Source organism: Somniosus microcephalus, chromosome 21, assembly GCF_052327205.1.
Source record: "Somniosus microcephalus isolate GS21.2 chromosome 21, FLI_Smic_1.0, whole genome shotgun sequence".
In the NCBI taxonomy this organism is placed as follows: domain Eukaryota; kingdom Metazoa; phylum Chordata; class Chondrichthyes; order Squaliformes; family Somniosidae; genus Somniosus; species Somniosus microcephalus.
Window position 1 is genome coordinate 64,890,378 of NC_141007.1, and position 13,380 is coordinate 64,903,757.

A 13,380-nucleotide genomic window follows, 5' to 3' on the forward strand; every position below is an offset into this window, starting at 1 on the left:
GGCTTGCACCCGCGGGAAGCCCCCGACCCGAATTTCTGGGCCATAATCTAGACTGACATTTCAGTGCAGTGCTGAGGGAGTGCTGCACTGTTGGAGATGACTCTTTCAGATCAGATGTTAAACTGGGACCATGCAAAAGTTTCCATGGCACTTTTTCGAAGAGCAGCGAATTCTCTGAGTGTCCTGACCAACATTCATGCCTCAACTAACACCACCAAAACAGACTATCTGGTCATTCATCTCGTTGTTTGTGGGGCCTTGTGGTGTGCAAACTGCCTGCTGCATTTGCCTACAAAATAAGAGACCACACTTCAAAATTAATTCATTGGCTTTGAAGTGTTTTGGGGCATCCCAAGGATGTGAAAGGCACCATATAAATGGGAATTCTACTTTTTCTATGAACGAAATGAATCCCACAGTGGGGAGAGGGAACTGAAGAGTGCAGGCATTGACGAGTGTTTGCCAGGCTATCATAGTGACCATCTTCAGAAACAACAAAAGAAATTTAGATCTTCACTGACTCATTCTACCTTCTGGTGGCAACAAGATAAACCTCTCTATCTGTCCCTCTTTCTTATAGCTACATATGAAATAGATCCTTCTCTATAAAGTTGTCCGTAGAGCTATGTGATTCAAGGTGAGTTTTAGAAGTTTCTCTAGTGGCAAGAGAGCAATCCGTAGTAGGTTTTATTCTAGACAATAGAATGTTTACTTATCTATCAGGGTAGCAGAGTGGTGCTGGTGATAATGCCCCAAGGTGCTGGGTGTGCAGTGTTTGGATGCAGACTCATACCAGTGATGCCTTACCTCAGTTGTGTAGCAATGGAGATGGTGAGGGGAGGCCACAGAGAGGGGAGGGAAATCAGAGTTTGCTCCCATTCACCTCCCAGCATCCAGCTCTCGAGCAGCACTGGCTTGCGAGCAGGTCTCACCCCATCTTGCACTGGGGCATGTGATTGAGAGTAATTAAATAACTGGCAGAAAATGCAATTGGTAGAACCCAATGATAGTCACTGCTTTCAACACCTCTTATTCTGAAACAAAAGTCAAAGTTTTGGGTGTTTTGATTTGCTTTTATTCTGCTTGTTTCATACTCTGGAGCCCTCAAAGAGTCAGACAAGTGCAGTTCTGAAATCTGGGCTGTTCTTTGGGTTCATTAGAGTTGAACAGAAAATAAAGGGCAGCAGGACAGCCTGCTAAAGTATCTGAGTTTATCAGCTCCTCAGGCTGGATTTTACCAACCTCGGCGGGTCCGTGGCGGGTGATGTCGGTGGCGGGTCCTGACCTCGCTGTTGGCTCCAGCCCGCGGTCCAAAATCATTTTCCCCTGATTGGGCTTGTTAAGCCCGCCCAGCGCGTTTGCCGGCCAGTTGAAGGAAGCGGGTCTGGTGACATCATTTAACGACGCATCATCAGCCAGTTTCCTTAAAGGGACCATGCACAAATTTAGTTTGACAGTTGTGCAGTCAGCGTTCTACAGCATTGAGGTGCTGCAAACACTGACAAGCACTGCACAGAGGTGCACGGCTGTACCCAGGCTCTCCCATGACTCCATCCATATTATGGAGGGAGTCACAGCACGCAGGGAGGCTCTCTTCCCTTCCCATGGGCGGAGGAGACCTCCTCAGGAGATCAACGCAGCCTGGTTGCACATTACACAGGAGGACACAAGCAAGGATGTCGTCAGGAGGACCAGGCTGCAGTGGTGCAAACCTTTCAATGATCTCAGTAGATAACGTAACATTACTGCAAAGCCACACTCAACCTCATCCTGCTGTGCCACTCATCACATCCCCATCACTCTGCCTTCCCTGCCCTACTCCTGCACATCCTTATTCACACCAACTTACCTTGCACCTCCACCCATCCCTCTCTATCTACTTCTCACTAGCCACCCCTAACACTCACCCTCATCCTAGCCCAATCATACCAACTAACAACACACAAGGATAAGCACTTGTGTGTTTTAGCCAATGTTCATGTGAAGTTTCTGTTAATGTGCTGTCAAACACTGAAACCTTTATTTTCAACACTTTGCGTTCATGGACAGATTTGTGTGCACCTTTGTAAGTGGCTTAGTGAGTTGCAGTGAATGGTGAGACATAACAGTACTCCCCGCAATGGTCATGAGTGTGAAAGGAATGGCTTGGGCATTGTAGGGATGCTTTATGATGTTGGTATGGGGTGGTGTCAACCTGGCATATCATGTGGCAGCCAGGGTGTACAGCGTCAAGTGAAGTAAATGTGGCCATGGTGAGGCCATCCCTGGCGTTCCAGACAGCAATGTGGTCGGGTGCTGATGCCCTGTGTCCTGTGCAGCATCAGTTGATTGCGGAGAAGGTTGGTGTTGTTGGTGCTGCTGGTGTGCCTGGTGCTGCTGGTGTTGGGGCTGATTGTGGTGGGATTCTGAGGACCAAGGTGAAATAGTTTCAAGGGCACCGATGCTGATGTAATAGATGGCAGGTGATCTTGAGATGATAAAAGTGATCTGTCAATGGTTAGAGAGGTTGTTCCAATGAGGTGACACAGGATAGAGAGTTTACTCCAGACACTTGCAACCTGCATAAAGCTCAATCTGTCTTCCAAATGCAGTAAGCAACAGCTTCTGAGCTTGGAAAGTGAGCAGCAATGAGAGGGGAGCTTTTATAGCACATTTGCAGCCGTCAAGTAATGAGATGATTCCATGGTCATACAACCCCTGACCTCCTAACCTGACGTGATCCCCGAGCAGCATGAACCCCGTGGGCGACCTCGTAAAATGTAAAGTTGAGCTCAAAATACTTCTTAGTGGGCTGTTAACAAGGTCATAATGACCTGAATTGCCTTCCCCGCCGCTGCGTGTCAGGTCTGTTCAGCGCTGACAGACTCGACATCTGGGAAAGGTGCATGGCGGTGGGTTGACAGCGGGGTCCCGACCCGCTGTCAACATTTTTTTTTCCTATCCGATCCATCACCGAACGCACACGCTGACCCCCCGAAAAATTCCCCCCGAGTCCATCACTAGATATACTGTGTGATATTCATCATAAAGGGAAATATTTCACTACTGATGCGCTATCAATTACTCATAAAAGACTGAGAGTTAAGAGAGTAACTAAAGGCTTTTATTAGCAAAGAACAGAGCATGCCTCTCGTGGTTGACTGGGTTCCAAGAAGGCAGGGGGCTGCAGGTCAATCACCTTTATACCTGGGCCTGTGTGGGTGGAGCCAGCCGAGACATGTTGAGGCATGCATAGGTACAACAGTGTGTATCAACAACAACAACAACAACAACAGTGGTTTACCGCATTCACCCCTTGTTTAAAATTGAGTCCGGCGGGGTGAAGTGTACTAAAGGTTCGTGTAAGTAAGTCTATCAGGTGGCCTTGTATGCCGTCCTGATCGTCGTGGTGGCGGCGGTGATGGTGCAGCATCCAACGTTGAGTCTGGCGTCTCATTGAGTGGTTGGGTGGTCAATGACGGGTCCTGGGGCTGCGGCATGCCGTCTAGCGGGGTTGGGTTATGGGTAGTGGTGGATGGCAATGGTAGTGTTTCAGGGGCACCCAAAGGTGCGAGATCTCGTGTGGGGGCTGTATCCTCCCGCCCATCCGGTTACGCTACGTAAGCGTACTGGGGGTAGGCGTGGGTAGTGGTGGATGGCGAGGGGGGTGTTTCGGGAGCACCCGAAGGTGCGAGGTCTCGTATGGAGACTGTGTCCTCCCGCCCGTCCGGGTACACCACGTAAGCATACTGAGGGTTGGCATGGAGGAGGCTCACCCTCTCGACCAGGGTTCCGTCTTATGGGACCTCACGTGCTTCCGCAGTAGGACGGGTCCTGGAGAAGTCAGCCATGTCGGTAACGAGGTCCCCGATGTGGACTTCCTGGGGAAGGAGAACATTCTCTTGTGAGGGGTAGCATTGGTGGCTGTACAGAGCAGTGACCGAATGGAATGGAGCGCCGCAGGGAGGACTTCCTGCCAGCGAGAGGTCGGGAGGCCCTTAGATTTCAAGTTTAAAAGGACTGCCTTCCAGACCGTCGCATTCTCCCTTTCCACCTGGCCATTCCCCCGGGGGTTGTAGCTGGTGGTCCTGCTTGTAGCGATACCTCTCGAGAGCAGGTACTGCCGGAGTTCGTCGCTCATAAAGGATGAGCCCCTGTCGCTATGAATATAGCTAGGGAAACCGAACAAGGCGAAGAGGTCTTTCAGACATTTAATGACCGTGGAACTGGTCATGTCTGAGCAAGGGATGGCAAACGGGAAACGGGAGTACTCATCAATTATGTTGAGGAAGTACACATTGCGGTCGGAGGAGGGGAGGGGCCCTTTAAAATCGACGCTCAGCCGTTCAAAGGGGCGCGTGGCTTTGATCAGGCTTGCTCTGTCTGGCCTATAAAAATGCGGTTTGCACTCGGCACAGATTTGGCAGTTCCTGGTCATGGTCCTGACCTCCTCGATGGAGTAGGGCAGGTTACGGGATTTGATGAAGTGAAAAAACCTGGTGACCCCCGGGTGGCAGAGGTCATTGTGGAGGGTCTTCAGCCTATCGACCTGCGCGTTGGCGCATGTACCACGTGATAGGGCATCTGGGGGCTCATTGAGTTTCCCGGGCCGGTACAAGATATCGTAATTGTAGGTGGAGAGTTCGATTCTCCACCTCAAGATCTTGTCGTTCTTGATTTTGCCCCTCTGCTTATTATTAAACATAAAAGCTACTGAATGCTGGTCAGTGAGCAGGGTAAATCGTTTTCCGGCCAGGTAATGCCTCCAATGTCGCACAGCTTCCACAATGGCCTGGGCCTCCTTTTCGACAGAGGAGTGTCGAATCTCGGGGCCCTGGAGGGTCCTTGAGAAAAAGGCCACGGGTCTCCCCGCCTGGTTAAGGGTTGCAGCTAGGGCAAAGTTGGAAGCGTCGCTCTCCACTTGGAAAGGGATGGACTCATCCACTGCGTGCATTGTGGCCTTCGCAATATCTCCTTTTATGAGAGTGAAGGCTGCACAGGCCTCTGCTGTCAGGGGGAAGGAGGTGGACTTGATGAGGGGTCTAGCTTTGTCCGCATAGTTCGGCACCCACTGAGCATAGTACGAGAAAAACCCTAGGCATCTCTTCAGTGCTTTTTGGCAGTGGGGGAGGGGGAGCTCCATAAGGGGGCGCATCCTGTCGGGGTCGGGGCCGATGACTCCGTTCTCCACTACACAGCCAAGAATGGCAAGGCGCTTGGTACGAAACATACATTTGTCCTTGTTGTATGTTAGGTTCAGCCGCTGGGCCGTACGGAGGAATTTCTCTAGATTAACATCATGGTCCTGCTGGTCTTGGCCGCAGATGGTGACGTTGTCTAGATAGGGGAAAGTGGCCTGGAGCGCGTTCTGGTCAACCATCCGGTCCATCTCCCGTTGGAAGACTGAAACCCCGTTGGTGACGCCGAAAGGAACTCTGAGGAAGTGGTAGAGACGACCGTCAGCTTCAAAAGCTGTGTACTGGCGGTCCTCAGCCCTGATGGGGAGCTGGTGGTATGCCGACTTCAGATCAATCGTCGAGAACACCCGGTATTGTGCTATCTGATTGACCATGTCAGATATGCGGGGGAGTGGGTATGCATCTAGCTGGGTGTAGCGATTGATCGTCTGGCTGTAGTCAATAACTAGGCGCTGTTTTTCGCCAGTCTTCACTACCACCACTTGTGCTCGCCATGGGCTGGTGCTACTTTCAATAATCCCTTCCTTCAGGAGTCTTGCTACCTCGGATTTAATGAAGCTCCTATCCCCGGCACTGTAACGCCTGCTTTTGGTAGCGATGGGCTTACAGTCGCGGGTGAGGTTAGCGAACAAGGAGGGGGGGGGGACTTTAAGGGTGGAGAGGCTGCAAATGGTGCGCGGCGGGCAATTTAAAAGCTGCTGGCTGCAGACTGTGAGTGGGGGGAGGGGTCCGTCGTACGCTAATGTGACACTCTTAAGGTTGCACTGAAAATCCAACCCCAGTAGAACGGCAGCGCAAAGATGGGGCAGGACCAGGAGTTTAAAATTTTTGTATTCTGTGCCCCTTACTGAAAGGGTCACTACACAGTAGCCACTGACGTCCGCTGACTGGGCTTTGGAAGCCAAAGAGATCCGATGTCGCGTCGGCAGGACCGGGAGAGAGTAACTCCGCACCGTGTCGGGGTGGATAAAGCTTTCCGTGCTCCCGCTGTCAAAAAGGCAGGTAGTGGCGCGGCCGTTTACCTTAATGTCCATCATGGACCTGGACAGTTGATGAGGGAGAGATTGGTCCAGCGTCACGGAGGCCAGCGTATGGTCGAGCGAGTCGATGTGGTCGTCAGGTGAGGCGGTGGTTGAGTCCGGGTCCCCCGTGGTTGAAGTTGGAGACGTCCGAGATGGCGGACAAAATGGCGGCGCCCATGGTCCCGATCCCCACGCGGCTGGGGGAGCCCAAGATGGCGGACAAGATGGCTGCCCCCACGGTTCGCACGTGGCGCTGCTGGCGTTAGCGGTTTTACCTTTGCAGGCGCTGACATAGTGTCCTTTCTTCCCGCAGCTGGAGCAGGTAGCGTTTCTCGCCAGGCAGCGTGCTCTGGGGTGTTTTGCCTGGCCACAAAAATAACATTTCTGTGCCTTGGACATCGCAGCAGCAGTTGAAGGTGGCGGTCCCATGACCCAAGGTTGTGGCGTCCACGTTGCGGAGCGGTTAGGGGAGAAGGCGTCCATATTCCTGTGGGCCGCGTCGAGCGAGAGCGCGAGGGACACTGCCTTTCTCGGGTCCATTTCTCCCTTTTCCAACAGTCTCTGCCGGGAGTAGTCGGACCTTAGACCCGCAACGAAAGCATCTCGGATCAGTCCCTCCGTGTGTGCTGCGGCTGATGCTTCTTTGCAGTCGCAGTCTCGGCCGAGTATCCGTAGTGCCCGTAGGAAGGCCTCCACCGATTCCCCGGGCTGCTGTCTGTGGGATCTTAAGAGGTGCCGGGCATAGACCGTATTTACCGGGCGTGCGTATTGCCCTTTTAGCAGACCGATAGCCGCCGCGTAGGTCGTCGCGTCCTGGATTATTGTATAAACTTGGTGGCTCACCTTTGAGGCCAGGATTTCCAACTTGTTTTCGTCCAGGGTCACAGTTGAGGCTTGCAGGTAGGCCTCGAAGCAACGCAGCCAATGCGCGAATTTGGTAGCCGAACCCGCCTCTTGGGGGTCTAGGTCCAGGCATGTTGGTCTGAGGGCTCGCAGCAGCTCCTGTTGCTCAGCGTTTGGTGCAGCAGTCTGCTGTTCAGCGTTTGGTGCAGCAGTCTGCTGTTCAGCGTTTGGTGCAGCAGCCTGCTGTTCAGCGTTTGGTGCAGCAGCCTGCTGTTCAGCAAATGTCGACATTTTGTTTTTGCTAATAAAATTGATGCGCTATCAATTACTCATAAAAGACTGAGAGTTAAGAGAGTAACTAAAGGCTTTTATTAGCAAAGAACAGAGCATGCCTCTCGTGGTTGACTGGGTTCCAAGAAGGCAGGGGGCTGCAGGTCAATCACCTTTATACCTGGGCCTGTGTGGGTGGAGCCAGCCGAGACATGTTGAGGCATGCATAGGTACAACAGTGTGTATCAACAACAACAACAACAACAACAGTGGTTTACCACAACTACTTTACCTCAAATGGAGCATTTTCAATTAAACATTTAGTAATTTTTGAATCACTGTGTAATTGTTCTCGTGTCACCCAAAGAAAATGAATGGGGCTCAAGGAAAGTGCAAGTTCGTGATTACCGTTTCTGTAACTGTATTTAAAAAAAAGACATCAACAAGTCTTACCTCCAACCAGAAAGTAGGAACCAGTGAACATCAACATGTAGAGACCGTTAGCCAAAGAGCTGACCAGCCCGCAGATACCACCAAGCACCAGGAGAACCAGACTGAGAGGGAGCAAAATGACAAATGCCTTCTGCATAACTGAGAAGAGAGAGATGGTGTAAGCTGTCAGTTAGTGGCTCGGCTAAGAACTGTTGCAAACTCAGTGACCTTCAAACATGGGCCAACACACCAATTATCTCACAGAAGTGAAACTATAAATACAGCTTATAAACCTGACAATAATAGATGGGACATGAAGTCCCTCTCTGATGGACTCCAGTGCTCTGAGACTGGTTATATTTTATCTATGTACTGTGCATTGTTCCTACACTTTTCCATGTTGATTTTCTTGAACATGATTGAATTAAATATCTTCAGTGCATGAAAGTTTGTGAAATCAAGACGAGATGTACAAAATATGTACCATGGCACAATACAGGAGACTGACTTTCAAATAATAGTTTTAAGAGAAAATAAGCTCTTGTTTCCAGTTGTCAATATAATGTACAGGACCCGTGCAAAATACATTGCTGAAAAAGCCCTCAAGTATCATTCTAAAGATCAAGATCGAATTTATTTTGTACAGAAACGCTACCCGTTAAAAGGTGTGTATATATCGTACGTATGTTTATTAATAATGTTCCTTACTGATTCAGCTTTGACCTATTTCTACTAAGTTTGACAGTAATGTGGCATTGTTGCTGTAGGGCATCAGAGTTCCAATTTGTGGTATCCTAGTGTGGTGGGATGGGAAGTTGAACTCCCCGAGTTGCTGATCTGAGCTGTACCACTATAGGGTGTTACCAAGCGGAGATGTGACAATGGAAGAGAAGAGAGACTTGTAAAGAGCTTCATTCCGGGACACGATTACATTAAATGGGTTGATGTCTGCGTTAAAATAAAGCAGAGAGGAATTTGGTCCAAACACGTTAAGCGAAAATACTGCTGGCCATAATTTCTACCCTCATAATTCTAAAAATAAGAATCGGTCTGATACCTGGGATGGCAGGAATGACGTATGAAGAGAGATTGGGTCGATTAGGCTTATATTCGCTAGAGTTTAGAAGAATGAGAGGGGATCTCATTGAAACTTATAAAATTCTAACAGGACTAGACAGACTAGATGCAGGAAGGATGTTCCTGATGGCGGGGGAGTCCAGAACCAGGGGTCACAGTCTAAGGATAAGAGGTAAGCCATTTAGGACTGAGATGAGGAGGAATTTCTTCACCCAGAGAGTGGTGAACCTGTGGAATTCTCTACCACAGAAGGCAGTTGAGGCCAATTCATTAAATATATTCAAGAAGGAGTTAGATATATTTCTTACGGCTAAAGGGATCAAGGGATATGGAGAGAAAGCAGGGACAGGGTACTGAATTTGGATGATCAGCCATGATCTCATTAAATGGCGGAACAGGCTCGAGGGGCCGAATGGCCTACTCCTTCTATCTTCTATGTTTCTAACAGAAAATGCTGGAAATACAAAGCGGATTTATCAGTCTGGGAAAGGGGAAAGGGCAGGTTTTGAATAGAGACATTTCACACATCATTCTAAAACCAGTTGAAATTGGCAGCTCAGTGGGATAATGCGTCAATAACAAACCAGATTGGAGCTCTCCGATTGGATCCCTGGTCTGTGCAAGAACCTGATTGATCTTTGTCTCATTATCACATTCTCGGAACATTGAAATTGAAATTGAATTTCAGGTAATGACTAGTTTTTCTCCATTTAAGCCATCGGTTGTAGTTTAGAAACACCTTTTGTCAACAATCGCACAGTGGGAATTTTATATAGTCCTGGACACCAGCTGAGTCAATCTCCGAGAATTCTGGCACAGATCATCTGAAGCTTCTCCACACTTGGCTTCTCGTGGCTGTTATGTCCAGGCCCTCCCTATACTCTCAGAACAGTCAGAAAACAAAGAGAACCTTTTTCAGAGGATGATTCTGTCCTTTCATCCAAGTTGAATAACAACAGAAAATGCTGGAAACACTCAACAGGCCAGGCAGCATCCGTGAAGAGAGAAACAGTTAACGTTTCAGGTCTGGGACCCTTCATCAGAACTGGAAAAAGCTGGAGATGTAACAGATATTAAGCAGGTGCAGAGACAGGGGGGGGGGCGGGTTTAGGAGGGGAGGAAGGAATTTAATTCACCGCTTCACTCCCACTCTGATCTCTCTGTCCTCGGGCTATTGCATTGTTCCAATGAAGCGCAACGTAAGCTCGAGGAACAGCACCTCATCTTTCGATTGGGCACTTTGCAGTCTGCCGGACTCAACATTGAGTTCAACAATTTCAGATAATTATCCCTGCCCCCATTTTTCATGCAGTATGATTTTTGCCATTCCCATTTGCAACATTTTATCTTTCCTGCCTCTTACAAAAGTACAGGATGTTCTTTCAATTCCTCCCTCCCCTCCCAAACCGCCCCCCTGTCTCTGCACCTGCTTAATATCTGTTACATCTCCAGCTTTTTCCAGTTCTGATGAAGGGTCCCAGACCTGAAACGTTAACTCTGTTTCTCTCTCCACGGATGCTGCCTGGCCTGCTGAGTATTTCCAGCATTTTCTGTTGTTATTTCAGATTTCCAGCATCAGCAGTATTTCGCTATTATACCCAAGTTGAATACTTTGATAGGGCTCTAGGAAATGTGTTTAGGAGCGCGAACATGAGCTGCCTGTTGAGCAGTGGGTTCAAGGAAGGAAGTTTGTGGGGAAACTGCTCCTCAGTAATTGTCCTTTTAAGAGGCATATAGCAGGGACCAGACTTTTGTACCTTTGATTTGGTGCACTTTATGAACAGGAGATGGAAAGTCAGAAAATGGCTGCTGAAATTCCCAATATTGCTTATGATCTGCACATATAATAATGGTCTAATAATTTAGTGGTTGAGTATGGAACATCTAATTTTATCATTTAAGATCAAAGATTTCCAGTTGATGTACAAGTAGATGTGTAAAACCATTGAAAAACAATTGTTTTTACAAAACGTAACCGCCATATCGCAATGGAGTGGTTTTAACTTAGTGCCCTGATTTTACTTTGATGCCAACACCATGATATGTTTGTAGTGATATCTTAATTTTGCTCCAATGCCTACACTTTTCTCCCAAGAGCAAACAGTAGCAATATGGCAGGATCTGCCCTCCTAAATGTTCTAAAAGGTTTGAATTTAATTGATATCTTATGAAATCAGTATAACAGGCATCCATTGATCTGGCTCTTGACTCTGCTGCGATAAGGTACAATGGAATAGTCTGTGCTGATTTTCCCATTGATTTTGCATTCATCACTGTAAGAAACACGTAGTCAGATACTTATCAATCGCTGTGCCACAAGGCTGCTTTGTTCAGTCAATATCTTTAAGCACCTTCAAGAGCACCAGTGTCTACAAACTAGCATGAATCCCGGGGCACAGGTGTCCCGTATGACATTTGTTCTGATTCTAATCTGGAATCAGATGATTCGAAGGTTATTCAATATAATCTCTTAGAAGTCGAACTGACCTTGGGATTTCATCAATTATAAAAGATTAAAGAGATTGTCAAAGTCATAGGCAGGAATGTGGCAAAAATTGGTCAGAGTAAGGTGGATATATACAAGTAAAAACTGTAGGTTAAGAGTAATGTTACAGCAGCCTCATTCCAAATATATTAATGTTTAAATAATTTCTTTTCATTTTATATCTTTTTCTCCCAGTTTTCTCCACACAATAAGAAATTAACATTACGACAATCAGCCACTGTGATTTTGATTTAATGAGGAAGGTGAACATAGGAGCAGGAGGCGGCCATTCAGCCCCTCGAGCCTGTTCCACCATTCAATGAGTTCATGGGCTGATCTGTATCCTAACTCCATCCACCTGCCTTGGCTCCATATCCCTGAATACCCTTGGCTAGCAAAAATCTACAGATCTCAGATTTAAAATGATTCATTGAGCAAGCATCTACTGCTTATTGTGGGAGAGAGTTCCACACTTCTACCACCCTTTGAGTGAAGAATTGTTTCCTAACTTCTCTCCTGAATGGCCTGGCTCTGATTTTAAGGTTATGTCCTCTTGTCCTAGACTCCCACACCAGCGGAAAAAGTTTCTCTCTATCTATCCTATCAATTCCTTTCAAACCCCTAAAAACCTCAATCAGATAATCCCTTAACCTTCTATATTCCAGGGAATACAAGCCTAGTTTAGAGAATGAAGTCATAGGAAAGTGCAATTTTTAATTGATTACTAATAACAAGGGGACAGTCATTTATCAACAGAATCAATTTTCATGGTCCCTGGTGCCTATCTTGGTAAGTCTAATGTGTTCATATTCAGTTGTGATAGTGATATTACCAATATTAATGTCTAACTGTATGTATTACCTCTACTAAGGGTAGCCAGTTATAGCAATGGGTAAAGTGGCTTCACCATGAAGCAGGAGTTTGCTGATAATGGAGTAGATTTTAACTATCGGGCAGCCGCACAATCCGGCTGACAGAAAGCCCGGTCCATTTTGAGAGCCAGGCCTCATTACCATGCCGCTGGCAAACTGTGGGCACTAAACAGGTAGGTGCCCCACTGCAGCTCGTCAGCTCTGGGCTGGTGCAAAATCAGATGGCCCGGAAGCCAACCCAGCTAGCAGGAAAGTGGGCAGGGGTGGGGGTGGGGGTGGGGTAGAGCCCGGGGCAGGGGCGGGGGTGGGGGTGGGGTGGAGCCCGGGGCAGGGGTGGGGGTGGGGTGGAGCCCGGGGCAGCAGCAACCCACATTATTCTTGTTGTGCCTGGAGGAGCACAGCTACCCCTCCTAGCCCCTCAAGAATAATTGTAAACTTACTATTTGGGTGTCACTTTTGCTGCACCATCTGCTAAAAGTGGGCCAAGTTTACACGACGCATGCTCCACCCAGTTGTCCATCAGAACTGTACTGGGTACTATGTACGTCAGAGTAATATTTAAGCTTAACCTTTGAGCCTGCCCTGCAAAACCTCTTCCTCGTCTCTCTCATTGTTCCGTCTCTTTCCCCATTTTCCCTTACGACCCAAGAATCTGTCTCTCTTTCCATCTTCATTTCTCTTCCCATCTCTTTCTCACACCTCTCTTTTGCCGTATTTATTTTTAACCTCACAATCTGCCTCTCCCCATATCTTACTCTTTAATTGCTCTCTCCTCACTAGCTCCCTTTCCCACCTCTCTCACCAAACAGGTGGGGGCTGTGATTCAATATATCCCTGTGTTTTCAGTGCAGATGCTTGCAAACATAGACACAAAGTAATATTTTGGGCAGGACATAATTGGTCCATCTCACCTGCCCTTCCAAACCTCCCATCACTTTCCTTACTGTGATTGGGAAACTATCGATTTCCTAATAGGAATTTATCCAGTCTTGTCATGGGTTTTTGTTCTGTATAGGGACAGAATGATCTGGAAGAGTTTCGATCGCCTAGATGGGTCGGAGAGGAATTTCCCAGATTTTTTTCTCCCAAATTGGTCATTGGGTTTTTTATCTGGTTTTTCGCCTCTCCCGGGAGATCACATGGGTTCGGGTGGGATGGAGAGTGATAGAAGATTTGAGGTTAGGATCAGATCAGCCATGATC

At 48.0% G+C, this 13,380-nt stretch overlaps 1 protein-coding gene across 1 annotated transcript in view; it reads right to left on the reverse strand.

The window, feature by feature from the left end:
* tmem235b (transmembrane protein 235b) overlaps nt 1-13,380 on the reverse strand; it is a 101,366-nt gene that overhangs the window by 39,030 nt on the left and 48,956 nt on the right. The window contains exon 3 of the mRNA XM_085963774.1: nt 7,766-7,903. Coding sequence (XP_085819900.1) covers nt 7,766-7,903 — 138 coding nt within the window. The remainder of the gene's footprint in view (nt 1-7,765; nt 7,904-13,380) is intronic.